This window comes from Coloeus monedula (assembly GCF_965178545.1).
Source record: "Coloeus monedula genome assembly, chromosome: 1".
Classification (NCBI taxonomy): Eukaryota; Metazoa; Chordata; class Aves; order Passeriformes; family Corvidae; genus Coloeus; species Coloeus monedula.
Window position 1 is genome coordinate 20,873,835 of NC_138781.1, and position 21,319 is coordinate 20,895,153.

The 21,319-nt window shown below is 39.3% G+C and overlaps 1 protein-coding gene across 1 annotated transcript in view; it reads left to right on the forward strand.

Moving 5' to 3' along the window:
• Positions 1-21,319, forward strand: part of RSU1 (Ras suppressor protein 1) — a 103,714-nt gene that overhangs the window by 19,558 nt on the left and 62,837 nt on the right. Inside the window, exons 4-7 of the mRNA XM_082294789.1 lie at positions 3,056-3,176; positions 6,626-6,744; positions 8,219-8,301; positions 8,579-8,693. Of these exons, the coding sequence (XP_082150915.1) occupies positions 3,056-3,176; positions 6,626-6,744; positions 8,219-8,301; positions 8,579-8,693 (438 nt within the window). The remainder of the gene's footprint in view (positions 1-3,055; positions 3,177-6,625; positions 6,745-8,218; positions 8,302-8,578; positions 8,694-21,319) is intronic.

Below are 21,319 nucleotides of genomic sequence, written 5' to 3' on the forward strand. Positions count from 1 at the left end.
ATTGAAAACTGTCTGAATGGCCAAAGAGTTACAGAGCGGAACTAGAGGGAAAATAATGGCCTTCTTTTTCTTCTTTTCCATTTCCTGTGCTTTTGTCCTTTGCCAGGGGTTGGGTATAGAAAAGGAGCTGGATTTGCATGTCAGTTGTCAGTAGTGGTATGAGAACCTCTTGACTTCCTGCTTTATGAGAAAGGGTTACATCTGGGATGTGTGATTTCAAGCTGCTGTCACTGATCTGGATGTTTTTAGCTAGCTGCTCTGCAGGGTGAATAGCTGTCTTGGAAAGGTCCTTCTAATCCAGTGTCTGCTCTCCAACTGAGGGCAACATCAGACCTCTAGTGAAGATCATGTCTGGTGTTGGCTTCTGGTTCTCAATGTTGAAAGAGAGCTAAGGCCCAGATCCAGGATACTCTAGGTGATTTATATAGGCATTGAATAGTAGCATTCAGTCATTCTTATCTATATTTTGGAACTAATTTTGTTAACTTTTGAACAGCTGCTGGTTGCATAGGAATAAAATGTAATAAGTTGCCTCAAGTGAACTTGATGAGAACTTGATGTTATAGTGCCTAAAGAATTGCCACTAACTTCAGGGCAAAAAGAGCATAAATGCTTTGAAGTATAACAAGTTGCCAATCCTTATTGCCAGAAACATGAACAAAGTTCTCTTATTCTTTGTGGGCAGCTTGTAGACCATGTCTTTCACTGTCAACCAACCTTTGAAATCAAGGTGAAGTCTGTAGCTGTCATAATGAATCACTGTATGCAATTTCCAGTATTGAACAAGGGGAAGGAAGCTGTTCCTGGTCTTGTGAAGTGAGACTTAATATGAATGGAGCTTCATGATGTTACTGAAGCTTCACAGGAGAACGCAAAGGCATTGGGCTGCCAAATTTTACTAGCATTTGCTGAGGGGGAGTTGTTAATGACACTGGGCAGCAGATGGTCTTAGAAGAGTTGTTAAGACACTGTGGTTCGTACTGTAAATACGTGGGTGAATAGAACCAGGATGCTGACAGTTCACTCTCACAGCTCATCATGAGAAGGTGACTCGAGTGGAATTCAGTATTGCCAGAACATGAATGTCTTGGGATTTGGCAGTCTGCTACGTATCTGGGAAGAAACCAGAAAATAAACTATTACAGGAAAAAGTCCTCTCTTCCCTACCAAAAGCCTGGTCTTGACCTACTCTTCTGTTTTTCCTTCTCACGAAATACCTCCAGGCATTCCCTCCAAACTAAAAAGTACAGTTGTGGGTTGGGGCTTTTCATTTTGATTTAACAGGGTGAGACACAAAAGTATTACATTCAAATCCTGTGCTAAATGTTTAGCCTTTTTTTCTCATCTCAGCCTGCTTACCAATGCAGCTTTTAGTATTTCTTGAAGAAAATGATGATATAAAGTATCCTATGTGTCATTCACAACATGAAATACAGTATGTGGGAATTAAACAGATGTATCAGGAGACAGTGATATATCTGTATTGGCCTTTCTATTGTTTAGGCTCTGACTAAACTAAAACCTGTATTTGCTAGAACTTCTGATTCCTAGTCTTCATAAATGCGGTATCTGTGAAGATCAGAAACATGGTTTGCCCATCTCATCAAAGTGAGATTATGAAGTCTAATTTCTGAAAGGAAAATATTTTAATACTGGTAGTTACTGTTCTGGTGAAATATTGAGGCTGGAAACAGCTGAATTATGCCAATTAAGATCCTCAGTTATCTTCTGTTAGGGAATAATTTAAAACAACAGTAATAGTGAAATACCCTTTAGTTTGTGAACACACATAATTCTTGCTATTGTTGAATGACAGATAAGCATGGACCAGTTGGAAAATACCACAATGGGAGGTCTTTTAAATGTTCAGATTTGCCTTAATGACTTTATATAAAAGCCTCCTAAAAACCTCCTGCAATGAATATGGCCCTCAACAGTAATATTTATGTAGTGTAATTAGAGTCTTTGTTAGGGATCCCATTATTGTTCACAGTGTAATTAGACTTAAAATCTAGTAAATGTGACATACTGCAATGTTCTGCTTTGTAAACATTATTGACTCTGTTTTAGGACTGAGACCTTCTTACACTGATAAATAAAAAAAAAATCATGGCCTCATAAAACCTTCTAATTATTTAGATGTGCACTCAGTGGGTTCCTGATGCAGTCAAAGTTGAGACTGAACCAAGGTGAATATTGAGCACAGGTGCAAGCTTCAGTGCCGGTGACTTGCCAACCTCCTTTACTCGGCTGGCTGCTTAAATCTCACTAAGGGGGAAAAGATGTGAATCTGAATATCTTTTTAACCCCATTAGCACAGTCATTCATATTGTGCTTCTGCCTGATATTTCTTTTTTGTAGATAATAACAACCAGCTATTGATCTGTTGGTAATCCACTGTAGCCTGTGTGTATTGACCAGTTAGTTTATCACACAGGGGTGGTAACTCAAAATGGGCTTGGCTAAACAGTTCTTTTAGGGCTGAATTTCATTTTTTGTAATACTTGTTGTATCTTAAATGACCGAGAATTGGGATACTCAATTGTTTAAGCAGTAAGCAGAATGGGCTATTGGTAAAAATGAGGGATTATTTTACGTTTGTTGTTAAAGACCTTTAGTACAACTGCGGTCTTGGTGTAACTACTTCTATCGTTAATGTTTTTTCCACTCAAATAATGAAATGATCCAAGTCTCTCAGGCTCTGCTCTTTTAAGACCTGTGTGTGCTACATGAATTGAGAGGACAGCCTGCTTCTGTTAGTATATGAGAGCACTTGTTCTTGTCTTTCTCTCTCTGTAGTAGTCTTTATTAGTCAAAATACCTTACAATTCTGGTAGTAATTTCTGAAGAGTATAAAATGAGTGCTCTCAGCAATGAGAACAGGTTCCAGATAGGAGGCTTTTTGGATATAAACTTTGCTTTTATTGGAATAATGAGATGCTTTCTGTGCTGCAGCCACTGTACAAACAGTGCAAGTGCCAGGTGCTGGTAAAGCATCTGTAGTCTGGGTAGCTTGCTTTAATTGCAGTCTCTCACTGTGAAAACTTTCCCACAGCTGTGCCAGCAAACATCGCAGACCTGAGAAACATAGAAGTGCTCAACTTTTTCAACAACCAGATTGAGGAGCTGCCTACGCAGATAAGCAGCCTTCAGAAGCTCAAACACCTGAACCTTGGGTGCGTATCTTAATGCAAAACTTTGCTGTAATAGAGGTGTTACCAAATGTCATTGCAACTGAACCTGGAACTTCTTATTTTTTGATAGTAAAGTTTCTTACTGAAAGTGGTTTTGAGGATAACTTGAGAATTATGGCTTCAAAGTGTTCAGCTGATGTCAGATAAACAGATAACTTAAGTGATCAAGCACTTAACTCTGGTATACTGATAACCATTTAAGGACAACAGCGAATCATATTCATCGAATACTGTAATAAAACTGAACAATTATTGACTTTTACTTCTCTAGCATCTGCCTCTTAATTCTGTGGTTACTGTATAAGAATCAAGCTTTATTTCTATTTCAATATTCTGATTTGAAAAAAATATCCATGTTGATTTAGGACTTTAATTCCAAATTTTTCAAATTTGGGTTTATAGACATTTCAGTTTATATTAAACCTGTAAAAGAAGCAGCACATATTAGATGTGGTGTGCATTTAGTTCAAAGAGCTAGTATTGAATGAATTTGTGCCACGGATGTTTCTTTTAAGTGTTCAGATTCTATATTCTGGTAGATTTGGTGATACTTTATAATAACTATAGTTGCAGAGGGCTTTCTTGAATTATTAAGAAAACAAATGTGAAGCATAAGACCTTCTTAAAATTAAATGGGCATATTAAAGTGTAACTATTTAGGAAAGCACTGGTAGGCGTAAGCTCTAGCATTGTAGGCTTCTCCTAGAAAGAATGTTTGTATTTTATAAATTCCAACTTCTGAACACTTTAAACTGAGCATTTTTTGCTCTTCAAAATACCAAATGATTTTGGCTAGGCTCTGTGTATTCTGCTTTAGATACTTTTGTAAATTGCTGAAAATTGAATTGCATCTTGAACTGTTGGAATGCCAATAAATGTTTTAATGATGATCTGTCTTCCGTGGTCTTTTTTTTTTGGTCAGAGTAGATCTCTAGCTTTCCTTAATATCTGTTTAAACCTGGAACTGCTTTTCAGAGCAAATATTAATCAGGATTCTATGTATTCTGGGGGTTAGAGCAATATTTTTGGAATGGCATATAGAGGTATTGCAGTACATGAAGGAAGAAGTTGAGCACTTCCCATGGATTAAAGCAGTAACCATTGTTAATACAGATACTAGTCTGCATTAATGAAAAAAAATGTGCAAAAGACCACTTGGTGTTAGGAACTGCAGACATTCAGGTCTGGACCCACAGTTGCCGCTTTCACGTATGATGTGGCATAAAATCTTAGAGACTAAATGCTCTTCCTTCTTAATCCTGTCCTTACACATAATCTTCCAGGCACTGGATTTACTACCCAGTCTTAGCTCTGCAAAATCGGTTCTGCTTTGGACATCCTTGGAGTCAGTCGCTTTTCTGCCCTAGTAGGTTTTTCAGGAGGCAGCCCAGAAACCCTCTTGTCATCTGCAGTGCATGTGTTAGGGCTTCAGAACAGCCCCCTAGGGGAGAGAGGAACCTTGAATAAAGGGCAGAGATTATTTTTGTGTGGGTTTTGGCATAGAAGGGTCAAGTGATGTGGAAAGAGGGAAGGTGTACTGCAGCACTGAAAGCTTAAAAAAGTAACCTTTGGAAGGCAGGTGAGGCACAAGCTCAGTGCTTGAACTTCTGCAGGAATGAATAGTGCTGGGCAGCAACTTTGAGGTGGTTCTCTATCCATGCCAAAGAATAGATACCATTCTGCTTCTTGTCAGTAGGGAGAACATTCTTTTTCTCCCCGTTCCTTGCTTGCAAAAAGGAAGGCCATTAGGGCAACTTGATAAAAAACCCTTTTCACTAGCAGAAAATGCACTGCTTTCTTTAGTCCTGTTTGATATAAAGACCAGTTTTTAAAACAATGAGAACTCTGCGGTAGCAATAGTGGAGAATGCCTTTCTGTATTTTAAATGCTTCTACTACAGCAGCAATATGAGCTGGATGCCCATGATGGGACTTCTTATTGGGAATGAGGAGGAAGAAGGATTTCATCTAGGTTTATCTCCAGAGAGCTGATCTCTATACGTTCTTGTTTTGTTTGGGTGGGCTGGCTTATGCAAAAGGGGTAAGGAAAGGTCGGGTTATTTTCTGAGTTTGTGAAAGAAATGGTAGATGCTCTTCTCCTGTCTTTCCTCACATGGTTATGTGGTCTTTCTTATTTTTGGTTGCACAACTTTGTCAGTACTTTGACTTGAGTTTTTGTAGTTTTAGGTGTTTCAGACTTCATATAGTCTCATAACATCTCCTCTTGACTTCAGTTGTGACTGTTCTTTATCACTTTAGCATCAAAAAGAGAATCAAATTCAGACTATGTTTAGAGACAACACTGAAAGGTCATATTTGTTTCCAGTCATCACATAAGAATAAAATCCTGTTCTTGACAGTAGCTACCTGTACAGTCTCTTTCTGAGGATGCCTCTCTTCTCAGTTTTGCTTTCAAACCTGGGTGCCAACTGAAACAAGATCCATACTCACAAGTTATATATTTGCTGTACATGCAATAGGAACACTATGAACAGAAGCTGGTAGGTAGTTTTTTTCTGTTCTTATGATAAACAACCATACACAAACAGTTCATACACGAACAGTAAGGTTCTGTGAAGGTATCTCCAGCTGTGTGCCTGCCTTCATTTTTGCAGCAGCTCTGGTGATTATCTGGATCACCTTGTTCAAGCTCTTTGAGGTCAGAGAAGAGTTACCATTTTTTCTACCTTGTCTGCTCCAGGTTATCAGAGAAATCTCTTCCTTCTGTTACATTTCCTCATGTTGTTCTGACTGTTGCTGGTGGGAACTGCTGTCCTAAACCCTGTTAAAACTGGCTGATTGAGCTATATTTAGATTAAGCCTCATCAGTCACAGGACTGATATTTTATTTACTTCATGTTCCATGTGCATCAATAGTTCTGTAGTAACACAGATTTGCTATTCTTAAGAGGAGGTTTGAGCAGCAGTTACCAATGAACATAAATACCATGCAGTTGAGGAATTCCCCTTTGTGTTTGGTACCATGGTGAAGAACTACGTGGCAGACTGGCAAATGGTCAAGATGATGTGTAAAAGGGTAATTTGTAGTTTAGCTAGAAGTCGTCTACCAAGGACCAGCTTTCTCCATGGAACACTGTTTAAGCTGAGCACAGCATTGTGACACCTCTCTCCCTAGTGCTGTATGCTTCAGCTGTGGCTGCTGGTTGACATAACAGACAATCCCTTCAGAGTGCCTAAGTTTTGAGTATATTTATGGGAATGAGAGGTTATAAAAAGGTCTGCATTGCAAAAGACTTGCTCAGTATCTGGGAGCATCAAACCCTTTCCAAAACAAGAGGAAATCTTGGCATAGATTACATTTTTTAAGGGGAAAAAAGGGAAAAAAACCCAAAACTCTTGTGACCTGTGTTACTCCTGTTAGGTGAAGTGAATACTGATGTAATATTCTTTTTTTTTTCTCTTTACTTACAGCATGAACAGGTTAAACACCTTGCCTAGGGGATTTGGCTCTTTACCAGCCCTAGAAGTTCTTGACTTGACTTACAACAATTTAAATGAAAATTCCCTACCAGGAAACTTCTTCTATCTGAGTAAGAAACTTCTCTAAAAATTCTACAAATCTTCAGGATATGGTGCTTTGCTTTCTGCAGTTGAAATTTATTTGATGGAGACCAAAATACAACAGATTTTTTCCCAGTGTTTATGTTTTTCTTTTAATATATCTTGAATATTTCTACATAGCACAGCAATATTTATCATACAGTTACCTGACACCTTTGGACACGAGAAGACTTGCTTAGTAATGGTATATTAGTTTTCTTCTGAGTAATATTTCCTTGGGTCCCATACTCAGTTAAAACATCATGAAGGGCTGCAAGCCTCAGGGGAAGATAAACTGTTTTGCAACACAACTGTTGTGTGTTGAGTCTGAAAACAAATGTCTTCTTGATGGTTCATTACTAAAATAGTTTTAACAGCATTTGGATGTTGAGGTATCCAGTACATTAAAACATATGCTGAGGTTACAAAGCTTGGCAGAGGAATGGTAGAGCTAAGCTGATCTTTGCATATGCTAAAAATATATACCCAGAGAGTTGACAGAAAGGTATTGTAATGCATATGTGCAAAAGGGCTGCATTATGGTTGCCTGAGCAACTTGAATTCTGGCGCTTTCTAGATTTCAGTGATTCTGCTTTTCCATGTACTGTGCTGAAGTGGCTTCAGGATCGGTGCCTTCAGCATCAAAGTGACAGGCGAGGGGAGAGAAGGAGTGCTGCTCTCTGAGGGATGTTGTGATTGTAACCTGGCACAGGGAAATCTTTAAGTCAGCATTATTAAAAATGGTCACATTTAGTGAAATGAGAAGAGGAGGAGTGAACTACGTAAGACAAATAGGATCTCCTCTGGTGGGAAGGAGAGGTTTTGCTGATCTGACCACCTTCTCTCCTGCTGCACCTGACAGTTCTTTGTGAGTCTTCATTTTAATTCCTTTTTCCAGCTGTCATGTATGCTTGTTCCATAATAGCAAGCTGCATAGTTGTGCTAGGTCATCTTTTTTTGGTGAATTTCATTGAGACTTCACATGGAAATTACAAATTATACAGTTTGAGTCTCCTGTATTTCATTTCAGATCTCTTTCACAGTGTGGTTTTTGTAGAGCTTAAGATAGATGCATATTTGCCAAAAAAACTCAGACTTTTTAAAATGTTTGTTTAGGATGCAAATTGATGCAATAAATAAGAATCGGGGGTAATAAAGAGTAATGACTTTATTCTCACGTCTGAGCATTCAGACTATTTGCCAGAATCTGCCAGAGTCTACTGTTGCAGAAATTGTTAATTGTGCTAGTCTTTTTGAATATAGATGTTTTCCTGAACTCACCAACAATATAATAAGCCAGTAAATCTAAGTTTGACCTGCTTGTTATTATTGCGAGCCCTGGGTATGTCAGAGGCTTTTCACCAAGTCAGGGTTATTAATCAAACCTGACTCCTTTTTATTGATTAGACCTCAAATGGTTGGGTTATATGCCACCCTGTTTATATATTGCTATTTAATTTGCAGCCACCCTTCGTGCACTCTATCTAAGTGACAACGATTTTGAAATCCTGCCGCCAGATATTGGGAAGCTCACAAAGTTGCAGATAGTAAGTAATTTATCTAAATTCTTGGAAAATCAATTCACTTTTGCAATACTTGTAGGAGTAGGATCCAGTCAATTTGAGGAGTAGTAGGGTAGGTTTGCAGGAACAGACCACTACAACTGGAACTGTTTCTTGTTTACCAGAAGACACTTGTTAATAAATTGGAAGAACAAGAACTGAGCATTCAGGAGAAAGGTGGGGGCAGAGGGAGCAGAGTTCTCTTTTGGGCTGCTTTATGGTAACTGAAAATTGTTCTGACTGAATTTATGTTTGCTCTTAGCTGAGTCTTAGAGACAATGACCTGATATCACTGCCTAAAGAAATTGGTGAGCTCACCCAGCTTAAGGAACTGCATATCCAGGGAAATCGTCTTACTGTGCTGCCCCCAGAACTGGGTAAGAATACAGATGATAATTTATTTATTTGACTAATAATGATGATGATGAACTGTATTTCTGCTGAAATGATTATGCTTAAGTCATCATATATGCTAATATTTACTTTCCCCTGAGAAAAACTCACTTTTTCACCTTCCTCCTGGATATGCAGGAGGAGCCAGAAGATGATGTGTGTTTGGTTTTATTACTTTTTTACATGTTGCATTTTTCTTGTGTGTTATTACACCTGATTGCGAATTTATGTACAGCACCTTGCTTTATGTAACGTATCATAAACACAGGGTCAGCAAACCCATTCTTATCTCTCACTGAGTTTTGAGAACACTGAAGCAAAATGACAGTAGCATAAGTGGGTTCTTAGTGACTCTGCCTATACAAAGTGGAAGTTTGATCAGCTAGAGTGAAATAATACCACTAAATGAGAGGATGTTTTTGTTTTTTCAGTTTGATAGCCTACCTTTTTTAGGGAGTTGACAGCTCTTTAACTTAAAGCAATGGAACTGATTGATGTAATTTGAATTTGTCATACTGTGCATTTAAATACAGTTATAAGTGGGTTCTTTCAACCTATGAAGGAAGAGTTTTTCTTTGAAACTTAAGTATTGGTTTTGCTGAATTTGCATTGCAGTACTCCATTTTATGTGAGGAGCATGGTTCCTGTTTGCCCCAAGCCCAAAATTGGTTTCTGATCTTAAAATCTTTAAAAATATTTTCATCAGGAGTAATGTAGTTGTGTCAATTACCTGGTTTTGAAACACCTGTTAAACAGGGTCTGTTCCTTGCTTCTTGTTACTGTGGACTGTTACATGGGGAAGCTTCTTCCTGCTGGTACCTTCCACATAAAAGTTCCCAAAACTCAGAAGGATAGTGACTGAAGTTAACATAATTAAAATAAAATTACTTGTTTTCAGAAGAACTTGCTTTGACCCATTGACCCGGTGTGCTTTAATGTGACAGTCTGCAACAAAGGCTTTTTGTTTTATAGAGCAAAGTGCTTTTCTTCTCTGAATTGGGGAAGGTATTTGCTTTGACTCTTGTTTGCCCACTATGAGGTTTTTTGCCTTTTCCCCTCACCACTCGTGATTGAAAGTTGCTCTCTTTTCTTTAATTTCAGATATTTATGTCTTGACACAGGTATACTTTCTTTAGGTTTTTATCAAAGTCATGTTTATTTATCAGTTCTCTTTCAACAGCAATAATGTTTCAGAAGCATATAGTGTCTGTAAATACACTTTTCTGTAGCTCACTAAATTACAGCCTCCGGGGTTTTTTCAGAAAGTGGAAGATGAATGGTGCACTGAGTATAACCACCTTCTTTGGCTAATGAAATGTTCTAAACATGCTGCTGCCTTACAAGCATAACAACAGATCCCCCATTAAATGGTTTTACTATCAAAATCCATCCCAAAGGGAAATGTTTGAAACAAAATTCTCCATATTTATTTTGTACTGACCTACAAAACTCAGGATATCCAAAGGAAATGTCTTCTTAGTTAACGTTTGTTTGCATTATAGAACGATATCACAATCTGGTAGAAGAAGGAGTTTTAATTTTGCCCCAGCTGATGAAGGTGAGGTGCACTGACACAGCTAAGTCCTTGTTACCTCTGTTCTTTATTACTCAAAAGGCATTTTATAAATTCTACTTTTTTTTTCCTGTATAAATTTATCAATATTTCATTTTATGGTCTCACTCAAAATCCTCATTTCTGATCAGTTGCCATAATTTCTGTTGTGATCTATGCTGTGAATAATACTAGAATTATCTCAAATTTTTGAAATAGATTTTGGGGTACATTTCTAGAAAACATTACACTGAAGTTTAGATTAGTAATTTGTGCAACTTGCAAGCACAAATATTTACTGTGAAAAGCAATGTTCTTGCTTGTTTATTAAACATTTAGGCACACATGTAGGGAATGAAACACCAGACTGAGGTTTGGAAGGCTTGTTTGAGATCAGGGAACAGGCCATAGGCAAGAGTGAATCTCTGCAGCCCTGTTTTCCCTTCTGTAAACCAGGGCAGTTTAGAGAAGCACCCCTTTGCAGACAGTTTTAAAGTCTGCCGATGAAAGGTGGTATTAGAGGGTTACTACCTACTGCCTGGACTGCTAATGCCATAGTCACCATCTGAGGGAGTATGAACTTTGTCTGCTGTCCAAGTTCTCCCTCCTAAATTTTTAAAACTGAATTATAATGTACTCAGAACTATCCAAATACTTTTTGGTGTGCATGTCAGATAAATAGCTTTTCAATGAGCAGGTCCTGTTTGCATTAATTGGAGCTGCTGCTGTTCCATTAAAAGTAAACAATCTTTTCTCTCTCATTATCACTTTCATAATTAAAGCTGCTGAAGGCTTTTGACTGGCTTAGTTCAGGCACTGGTGGACAGCAGTGACTCTCTGGATGTTCATTTATCACGGAGATGGGCACAACTGAATGATGAGAAGGATGTGTGTGTTACATTAAAGTGTTTTTTAAAGGTAATGGAACTAAGTGCAGAGGAAGGAATGGAGAATAGGGTATGAAAAAGGCCACAGACAGGCCTCGAGGTCACAACTTTGGAATGGAGATACTGATAAATAACCCCCTACCCTCAGCCTGTAATTTCACCTGGTGTGATTGAGCGTGGCACCACTGCAGGGCTGGGGGAGGTTGCTATCATCCTCTGTTGCGTTTAGCAGAGAATGCCTACCGCTAATCTAAGAAACATATTCCTGCCCAGGAGGAAATGAGAGGACTAAAAGAGTGCACTGGGTGAGGTGCTTTTCTGTAAATACAGTACATGTGAGTGATGAACACAGGAAATGGCCAGGAGTAGGTGGGTGGAATTTGCAGCTTGTTTTTATCATTTGTCTCTCAAAACCCCATTCATGAGAAATGGTGGTGGGCAGTCATATATAAACTTTAAAGAGGCGCTGGCATTTTTTTCTCTAGCATTTAAAAGGTTATGTGCTGCATTGCGAGACAAATAAATCATGATTCACTGCAACAACAGAGTTGCAGTCAGTTATATAAATTGCCAAGGAGGCACTAAATCTGTCACTTTGTGTGTCCTGACCATTTAACAATGAGAATGGTTTGGAAAGAGAGAAACAAGAACCACATAAAATGGTAGATGCAATTAGTAACATCAGTGATGGTGTTTTAAGTTCATTGTTTGTTCATCTGGGTGGACCCATATGTGCCACATAAAAGATTTTCTCAGGATTTTCTCAGCAGAATGAGGAGTGCGAGAGTAGTACATGGTGCAAAATACTCACAAAGATGTAGCTAAATAACCACCCAGAGAATGTAACTAGCTTGTCTGTAGATTTTCTTTTTTGATGTGAAAACAAATTATATGATTTTTAAAGCCCAGATTCTAATGTTGCCTGTGTGCACTACCCTGCTGCCAACGTGTGTGCGCACACGTAGCTTGCTCAGGTTTATGCATATGGAAGAACAGGGATTTCAAAGAATATATTCCCAATTACCATCCTCCTTTTTCAAAACTGAATTTGGCATCAATGGTGTATAAGTTGCTGTTAAATACTGTTCTAGTTTATCAAATAATTTCCTCTGGTAAAGAGAGACACTATCAGAATTGTTAGTTAATTGTTAGTACATATGAGAACAGTGGAAAATTCGAGCCTTGTAAAAAAAAAAACCAATCTGGATGGGGTAAGTAGCCTGTTCCTTTTTAAGGAACATTAAACGTTTCGTAAATTTAATTTGTATATCAGAATAACTAAGTAATTCTTTCATAAATTTTTAATTTTGAACAGCTTAATTACCTTCTCTGTAGAAAGGATTGGCTTTAAATACAAAGTTCAAGGAATTGTGCCGAAAGTCTCAATATTTCCATCACAGGAAGGCCTTTTAAAATTTAGGCTTTTGAAATGACTCTAGAATTTGTGAATTAATATTATATTATGCAAAGTAGTAGCTGCAGTTGTTTGTTCAAGTAAATATTAATCGAAATAGCCGTTTACTCAGGTAATTATAACAGGCTTGTGCAAATAATGGAATCACTTACTTTACAAAAGATATGTCTTTTCCAAGTGTTGGAAACTTTCCAATAGTTGATGTAAATGCCAGACTTTTCTTATTTTAGTATAAACTGTCACTGCACCCTGCCTGTGTCACAGCACAGCGCTGCTCACACCTGCAATACAGGTCAGTGGTGCTTGTTGGACGCCTGAACACTGGGGCTCTTTGGACAACAGTTCTGAGCACTGGAACAGCTAATTGATACCTTACAATTTCAAAAAAAGACATGTTTCTACTTTTGGAACCAAGGTAAGGGTGGATAAACAAAACAACTGCTACATCAGCAGTCTTAGAAAACAAGCTATCAGTCAAGAAGCAATAAAAAACATGTATGTAACAAGATAGGTTGTGGAGAGATTATTTATATAGAAAAGCTTCTCTGAAAATCTGTGCATATTCTAATTGTGATTCTCATTTAAGGTTTAAGTTAAAAAAAGAAAAAAAAAGGCAAAACCACTACACCCTACCCCCCATCACTTGTTATGTAGTTAGAAACCAGGCTGAATGCAGAGTACTTGATGTACACTGCTGTAATTCTTGCCAAACTTTCCAAGATTCAGATTTGATCTTGCATGTTTTAGAGTCATTTCTCAGATGACTACAGTGTGTGTGTGGGTGCTCCTCATGTTGACTGTACTCTGATTATAAGTATCATCAACATAATAATGATGTTTCTGTCAGCAGATACTTCATCTGTTGTGTCAGAGCTGTAGTAAGAGTAAGAGTACTGTAATTAGAACCAATCTGAGCGAATGTTGCATTTTTTGATATATTTGGTTCATTTTATGCATTTCATAGTACTTAAAAGTGGTTTCGCTCTTCTGAGTACTTGGCAACCTGTGTTTGAATGAAGTTTCAAAGGTGAGGGGCAAAAGCAATACAGTGAGTCTTTTTTGAAGTCATTTTTTTAAGTTAACTAGATTTTGGTCTGATAGGGACCCTTCAAAGAGAGAATGCTCTGTTGAATTCCTGTGTAATTGAGAATCTCAGGGGAGTTTCTGATGCTGGAAAAAATGTGCAATATATTTCAAAATAAATTGGGATGCTGATCCTCTAAGCCTGTAATACTTCCTGTGCCATTAGAGTGTCTTTGATGTTAAACTACTTTGACATCACGTTAATTTCCTTTGTTTCAGAACTCCTCTGCTGCATAGTGTGTTTCTTGGGTTTCTTCACTGGGAACACTTAGCAGTGACTGTTGGTTTGCCCCTTGGGATCCCAGTCAGCACTGGACATTTGTTACATAGAGCAGTGAAGGAAATGGTATTTCCAGCACAACATGTCACCTTTCATAGAAAGAAATCGGTGAAACTTAGCAGTACTTGTAGGTCTTCTAGTAATTGGTCTCACTCTTATGTGAGGAATGTGGGAGAAATTAATTTATAATCAAGTTGTAAGTAATAAATAATTTTAGAAGATATTTTTAGAAATACATTTTGAAAGTACATTTTGAGGTAATTTCTTGGATTTTTGTTAAAGTGCTCTTTCTTCTGCCTTTCCTCTTAGCTACCAAGACAATGGCACCAGCTGCGCTGGTTGCCCTGGTACCTGAAAGCTCTGTGTGGTGGAGTTCAGCTGTTGAAACAGCCTGATTTGTCATGTGGCAGTACAAGCCATTAGCAGTGTTGTTAGGTGAGGGGTACCTTATGTGCTGCATTGAATAAGTTCCTGTTTTATGGTTTTCCTCTGTGAATGTTATTACTATTTACTCTTTCTACTAGTTGTCCTGGTAAGGTCTGGTTTGTTGTGTACTGTGATGGTAGAAGTTTCAAGGGCTCTCCCCTTGTTCCCAGAGAGTTAACCACTCCTCCTGTCACCTGAATATGGAAATGTGAGTTTGCCCAGCCAGGTTAGGTCTATAATCTGCCTGTATTTAGTACCTGAAGTGTGGTTTAAGGTAGTAATTTGGCATTTCATCTATCCTCTTCTCCTTCCCAGGCTTCATCTTCAGTCCTGACACATCTGAAGTGTCAGACTTCCCATTACACTTTGGTATAAAGATTCTGGCTGACCTTTGCTTTGATGCTGGAATTTTGTATAAATATCTCAGGACTACATTCACTTTGTTTTAAACTCTCTCCTATGAAACATGCTGGAGGGTAAAATTCTCTTCCAGTACAATTGTAATAGCTGTGGCTGAGGTGATACCAGTTTGGCCTGTATCACTTCACATTTACATCAAGGGTAGAGAATTCAAGATTTAGATGGTCTGCTTTTACTTGATTTATTTCAGCTATGAAATAAACTTTTACTAAGAGTTGAAGCAAATGGAGTAGCTATTATGCTATCACAGTATCATCAGACTATTTAACCTATCAAAGTGAAGAGTGAGAGGACACTTGGCGGCTCATCTTCACTCCATGAGAAGAAAGCTTGTAGGAGAGGGAGCCAGCAGTGTTTTAGAACTAAGTCAGCTTAGTTCAGCACTAAAATAAAGAATGTGTTTTTACAGTGATGAACATTAGAACAAGACACAACTGGCAGAGTCTCCATCTCCTGATGTTTTTCAGACCAGATGTTTTTCTGTTTGAAATGTGTTTGGAAGCTCTTCAGTTACTGAACTGACACAGAGATCTACTGTTAAATGTATTCAGGTGAATGCTGGAGTCTCGTCTCTGAACTCATTGGAAATCATCACGTACGTCTAAGAAGTTGTAAGAATAACATGTGATGTTGCAAAACCTGTTTTAACTCCCTAAGAGTAATTGTGAAGATGGACTTAGGCTTCAGTGTTTGGCTTTCAGATTGCTCTCTCAGCCACCTCTTAGCATGGGGCTTCCTGTCTAACACTCACAGGGGAGGTTGCAGGCATTCCCATCTGTGTGGTTAGGAAAGCAGCCAGGGGAAGACTTCCAGCCTGCTTCTGTGTGATGGATGCTCTGGAGTATCTCATTTATTTGCATGTACTGAATCTGATTTGTTGTTATCTGAGACTTGAACCTTTTCCCGCATTATGTAGAACCACCACAAATGCTATTTCAGGGTTCTCTGAAGTGCCAGTGGCTAGAAGTGATACTGTTAGATCTTCTTCAGTGTAAGGATGTAGGGGTGAGAGGGCAGAAGCGTTGCTGGGATTGATCTTTCGGAGACATTTCAGTCTAGGTTTAGGTTTACTAAATTTAGTTGTTCTCTCTTAGTGCATAGAAGCTCATTAGTAAGCAAATTTGTATTTTTGACATATACTATGAAGATGTACATTTGTTTATCATACTGTATTTCCGTGAATATTTCTGCTGGTTCCAAAGAGGTGGAGTCACACTTCACTTAGGTACAAGAAGACTTTGCTCTTTGTTGTCTTACTGCTCCTTTATAAATACTGTTTAATTCTACTGTATTCTGTTACTAATCCTTCAAAAGTGCTGTGTCTTCAAAGCATAGATGATCTTACTTGTTTATAGGAATGGTATGAGTTACTGGTGCACAGCCTTACATACGCTTAAGATTGGGGTAAAAATCATTGGCTTTTGATAATACTTTGTGGCATAGAAATGAGTATATATTTTCATTTTTTTACATAGGTATTAAGACATCATTCACAATTTAATTACTTTGGTATCCTTTTTATGACATAATAGTCATGATATTTCTTCTACCCCTGCACTTAAAACAATCTCTTTCTCTCAAGACAAAGCAAATGCCACAAAAGTAATAAAAATTATAATCCCTGTAGTGTAAAGCAAATCTAAAACAAGCCAGGACAGACATATTTTTACGTACAACCTAAGTTTAAATTTAGTGCAGTGGATTGATCCCTTACTTAGCATTTAATAAAACAGGATTCAGAGGTATTTATATCTAAATAAATTACTAAAACTAATTTTGTTCTTTGTTTCATATGTGCAACAGAGAGTAAGACCTTTGTGTTGTAAAGGGAAAGAATATTTAAATTGCAGTCTTAAGAGGAATCACTAAAGGGGATGTGTTACAGTTTGAGGACTCTCCTTGAGGTCAGTGAAGCAGAGTGTAGGCTGGGAGGGGAGTCAGAGTATCAACAGGACACAGATGTGAAGCTCAACAGCATACAGGCTAAAAATTATATCCATTGATTTTAATGAAGCTCCACTGGGGATGAATTTAAACCATTACAAAGAAGTGTTGATCTGGCATTTTACAGCTAGGATCATGTTTCTTATGCTGAATGCCATTGTTCAGTTCTCAAATGTCAGAGTTGTTTAATTACCTAATTTCACCTTTTAATTTTTGAGAGTATTTAAAGTATTGCCAAGGGCATTCAAGTGGAAAGGACAAGCCAGGTTTGTGTTCATTCTGTTTCCTTTTGTATGTGTTGAAGTAATGCCTATGTACACTAGTCATACCTTACTGTACCTCCAGTATACATCCGTTGGGTAAATATTACACACTTTGTAGATCATACATCACAAGAGGATGAGGGGCTTGTGGCTGTATGTAAGGGGTGCTTGCAGACTAGATCTAATGGACAGGAGTAGCCTGGGAGGTCTGAAGGCACCCTTGGCCAAAGTGATGGGTGGTATTGCTACTGGCTGTGATACCCTCTGCAAACACAACTGTGGGAGGCAGCATTTTATTTTCTATTACGAGCTCTTTTCTGACCTTTGGAGGCATTTGAGCAAAACATGAGTGTTCACACAAACTACTTTTTATTTCAACAGCACTGCAGGAAAATAACAAGAAACATTAATGATCATGTTTTAGCTTGAGTGCAGGATAGATCCACTGAGACGGGAAAGTGTAGCTGTCTTCTTATCCTGTAAAAGTCTCTCAGGATGAGGTGTGCCTGCTGTCATACGAGTGGCCCTTCTGCCCACCCATGGCTGTAGAAGCTCTGAATTTAAGAAGTGATAAATGGTATTTTTTGTTAATGGATCCCCTAAGTTAGAGCACATTAAAATAAAAATATGCATACTTTGATTTTGCACTTGAATTTTCAGGAGTTTTGGTGTAGTTCTATTGTAGCTCCCAGGTGGCAGCTAACGAGAGATTTGGACAGTAGACAGTTTTCAGGTCTGCACAGCTTAGTAGTTGGGCATTAGGAGCAATTTGGTTTTGAGGTGGGGTAAAGAAAGAAGTTAAATCACAGGGATCCAGTCAAACTTAAGGGTTCAGGATCATCTTTAGATACAATGAGTGCTGAGACAGAAATAAAAATGCCAAGAATCAGGCACTTTTAAGACCACACAGATGGCTCCTTTTAGAAGGTTTTTGGTCATTCTGTGCAGGTTGTCCACAGCAGTCAGCTGTTAGATCTCTACTCTTCCCTTTTCCAGGTTCTGTTCTCTTTTCAGTGTCCACTTGCTGGTAGCAGCAGTGTCCACTTTGCAGTCTTCCTACTTGGTAATCTATATTTACCTAAGGGAGAGTAAAAAAAGTACCTGTCGGACTTAAAAGGTTCTTTAAGCATGTTAAACCTGAGTTCTGGGGTGTATAGTTTTGATGATTTATTAGAATAATTTTAGAAGCACTCAAAAATAATTTGAAAAACATTTCTGTGCCCTAGGAAAGGGGCTGTGCTGACTAGCCTTGAAGATGGCCTGTTCTTCCTCGCTTACCAGAGGCACACGACTGTGATGCCTTTCGGTGGAGCTGATCCCTTTCAGTATGACAAAATAGCAAGAACTTGAAGTCCATAATGAAGAAATACAATTTTAGTGAAACAATTATGCCAAATTAGAGAAATGAGAAATATTTTTTAGTAGGCAAATATGCATGGAAAGAACAAAACAGCAGTGACCAGTGCAGTCTCCAATTCTAATACATTTTGTGATTGAATCTTCCGTGCTGGAGTTTTACTGGAGGTAATTCTGTATTTTGCTTACTAAAAGTGTCTGAGGGATTTGATGTGATCTGTGTAGCAGAACACTATATAAATTTCTGAAAGCCCTGGGGATGGTGTTCTGCTGATGCTGCTGTTAGACAATACGCATGAAGGCGCATCTGCCATGGCTTTTTCCCTGGCTCTAGTGCTGCAGGGGTGGAATAACAGCATTTTCTAACGTGGTGCTGCCATAAAAAAATCACCTAGGCAAGGAGACCTTTGGGGTGGGGGGATAGGGACACGTGTGAGGTGTCTGGTTGCTCGGCACTCCTGAGGTGAGCCCGGTACCAGAGCCATTGCTTCAGGCGAGTGTGATGATCTCTTCCACACTGCTGGGTTTGTCCTGTGCACTGCAGCAGAAGGGTCCATGCAGTGTGCTCCTGTGTATTTGGCTGCCCCAGCACATACTATTCATGAGATGCTACTGAGACATTGGCCTTGTGCTTGGGACTCCTGGATGTCCTGCAGCCAGAGGAGAATTAGATATGCCCTTGATTCATGGATTTTTTTAGCTGTAAGCATAGAAAGGTCAGCAGGATATGGCCCCAAGCAATGTATGGTGATGCAGTACGAACATTTCCCTTCTGTCTCATTTTTAATTATGTGGCTTCTTTGTGCTCAAATGGCTTGCCTTGTGTCAGGAGGATTAGACTCCATTTCTTCCTTAGGTCTGATGAGGTGGGGCACTCTCCGTGTAACTTCCTACTTATTTTTCTGCCTTCATTTCCAGATGGAAATTTTGGTATCAAACAGGGAGGATTTTAAAACATTGGTTGCCCTGTCCTTCCTGTCTTCTGTAGGGCAGCCCTCCTTCACTCACCTACAGAGAACCCAGTGCTTGCCGTGAGGACAGACAAGTTGTTCCTTTTCTCACTAGCACACTTGATTAAATTCTTCACTTAAAATCCCTAGGTTCTCACTCCAGCTCTAGGTGGCCAGTGGGATGGGCTGCCAGGCCAGCTGCTGCTGGCAAGGCTCCCAGAAGGACGTCCTGGGCAGGGAGGGGTGGATTTTGGTGCAGATCCTGAATTTTTGTGTGCCCCAGTTTCCTCCATAATCAGATTAATTAGAGCCTCTGCCTCCTTCCTCCCTGTGAAGGTGAAAAGAAATATTTGTACCTGTCTCCAATGTATTTTGGGAAAAAAGAGAAGACAGAGGAAAATAAAGCTAATACATTGGCATGAGGACCTACAGGTTATTCTGCTTGAGCAGTCTTTCTTTTGCTGTAAGATTCCTTTTGCTGTGGTAGAGTAGTAATTATTACAATGAATTATGTTTATATGGGCCATGTGGTATTTGAAATGGAAGTGGGCATGCTGCTCAAGTGCTGTGGGAATGGAAACATGCAGCAGCCTTCCCTGGATGGACAATTTCTGACACAGCTTGGGACGAGAGGATTCAGCTGAGACCCTGGATATTGAGATTTTGGGCACATGTAACTTATTCCTATAAGCAGCATTGAACTTGACCTATGATGGAACCAAGCCTGCGTCCCCAAATTTGACTGGTTTTATTAGTTGTACACAGATTGATCATTTTACCCTGTTGTAGCACCTACAGAGTGCTTGCAGCGTTGGTAGTTTCAGAGGGCAGCATACAGGATTTTTTGCAGGTAATAAAATGGGAAATCCAATTTGCAGTTGCAAAGCAAGCCCCTGAGTGATACAGGATCTTCCCAGCAGCCCTGGTCAGAGGGTTAGGGCTAATCGCCGCGCTGGTCGGCTTCCCCAGCGGCCTCCACGTGAGAGCTGCATGGCAAGAGCGCCGGCCCACGCCTTCAGCCAGCGCAGATTTAGACACACTGCTTTCTTGCTTATTAGGTCCTCTTTGTCACAGTACTTAATCCTTTTTCCTGATCCTTGTTAGAACAGGGCTGCTGAGTCCCTTAATAAAGCAGACAAGGTGCACTGAAGCGTGTGGCAGCGGGCGGCTGCCGCCTGACTGACGGCTGTGGGGGATGCTCCTGCCACTGCTGGCTCAGACCAGCCTGCCACAGACAGCTGGCAGATGAGCTTGTTAAGGTAATCGTGATGCCACGATAGGCTGGTATGAGATGCTTGGCATCTTTTCACACCATATAATGGCCTGTCTTTAATTGTCTTAACCCCTTTTACAGAGGGGAATACACCAAGGATTAGCTGTCATTCAGAATGTGTAGCCAGAGTGGGCAGTGAGCACAGGGCTTGCAGCAGCTCCCCTTGCCTGCACTTGCACAGCTCTTTTTATTTTGGAAAGCTGTGGTGTCAGGTTGATTTCAGATTTCATGAGCAGCTTGGCTCAGTCAGTCTTCAAAACCCTTTTTGTTTTGTTCTCCATACTTAAAGATTATTTTATCTTGTCGTTTAGTTATTGTTGATTTCTGGGGAAAGGGTAGGCCTCTCTTCATTGTAAAATCCACAAAAATAAATTGAAAATGTGCCACAGATTTCTTAATTTAAAGAACACAAGAAAATATTTCAATGGCCAGACTGTCCTGGAATTCAGCCTTTCATATCCATAGTCATGAGGAGTTTCAGTGGAGCATGTACTGTTTCGGGGTTGGATGGTAAACTTTTAAAAATGAACAAACAAGAAAACCCCAAGCAAGCCAGTAGTAGGTCTCTTGTGTCTTTTGTCAACAGAATAGGTAAAACTGCCATGTTACAAGAACAGCGCTGTTTGTTTGCTTTGGTGAGTATGTGTCGCTCTAACCACAGATCAGTGTGGGATCTTGGTGCAGACAACATGCTGGGCACTGGGAAGGCAAAAAGCCCCTGGAGCAGAGATTGAGGAATGCTCTGCAATGCCAAGCTTCAGC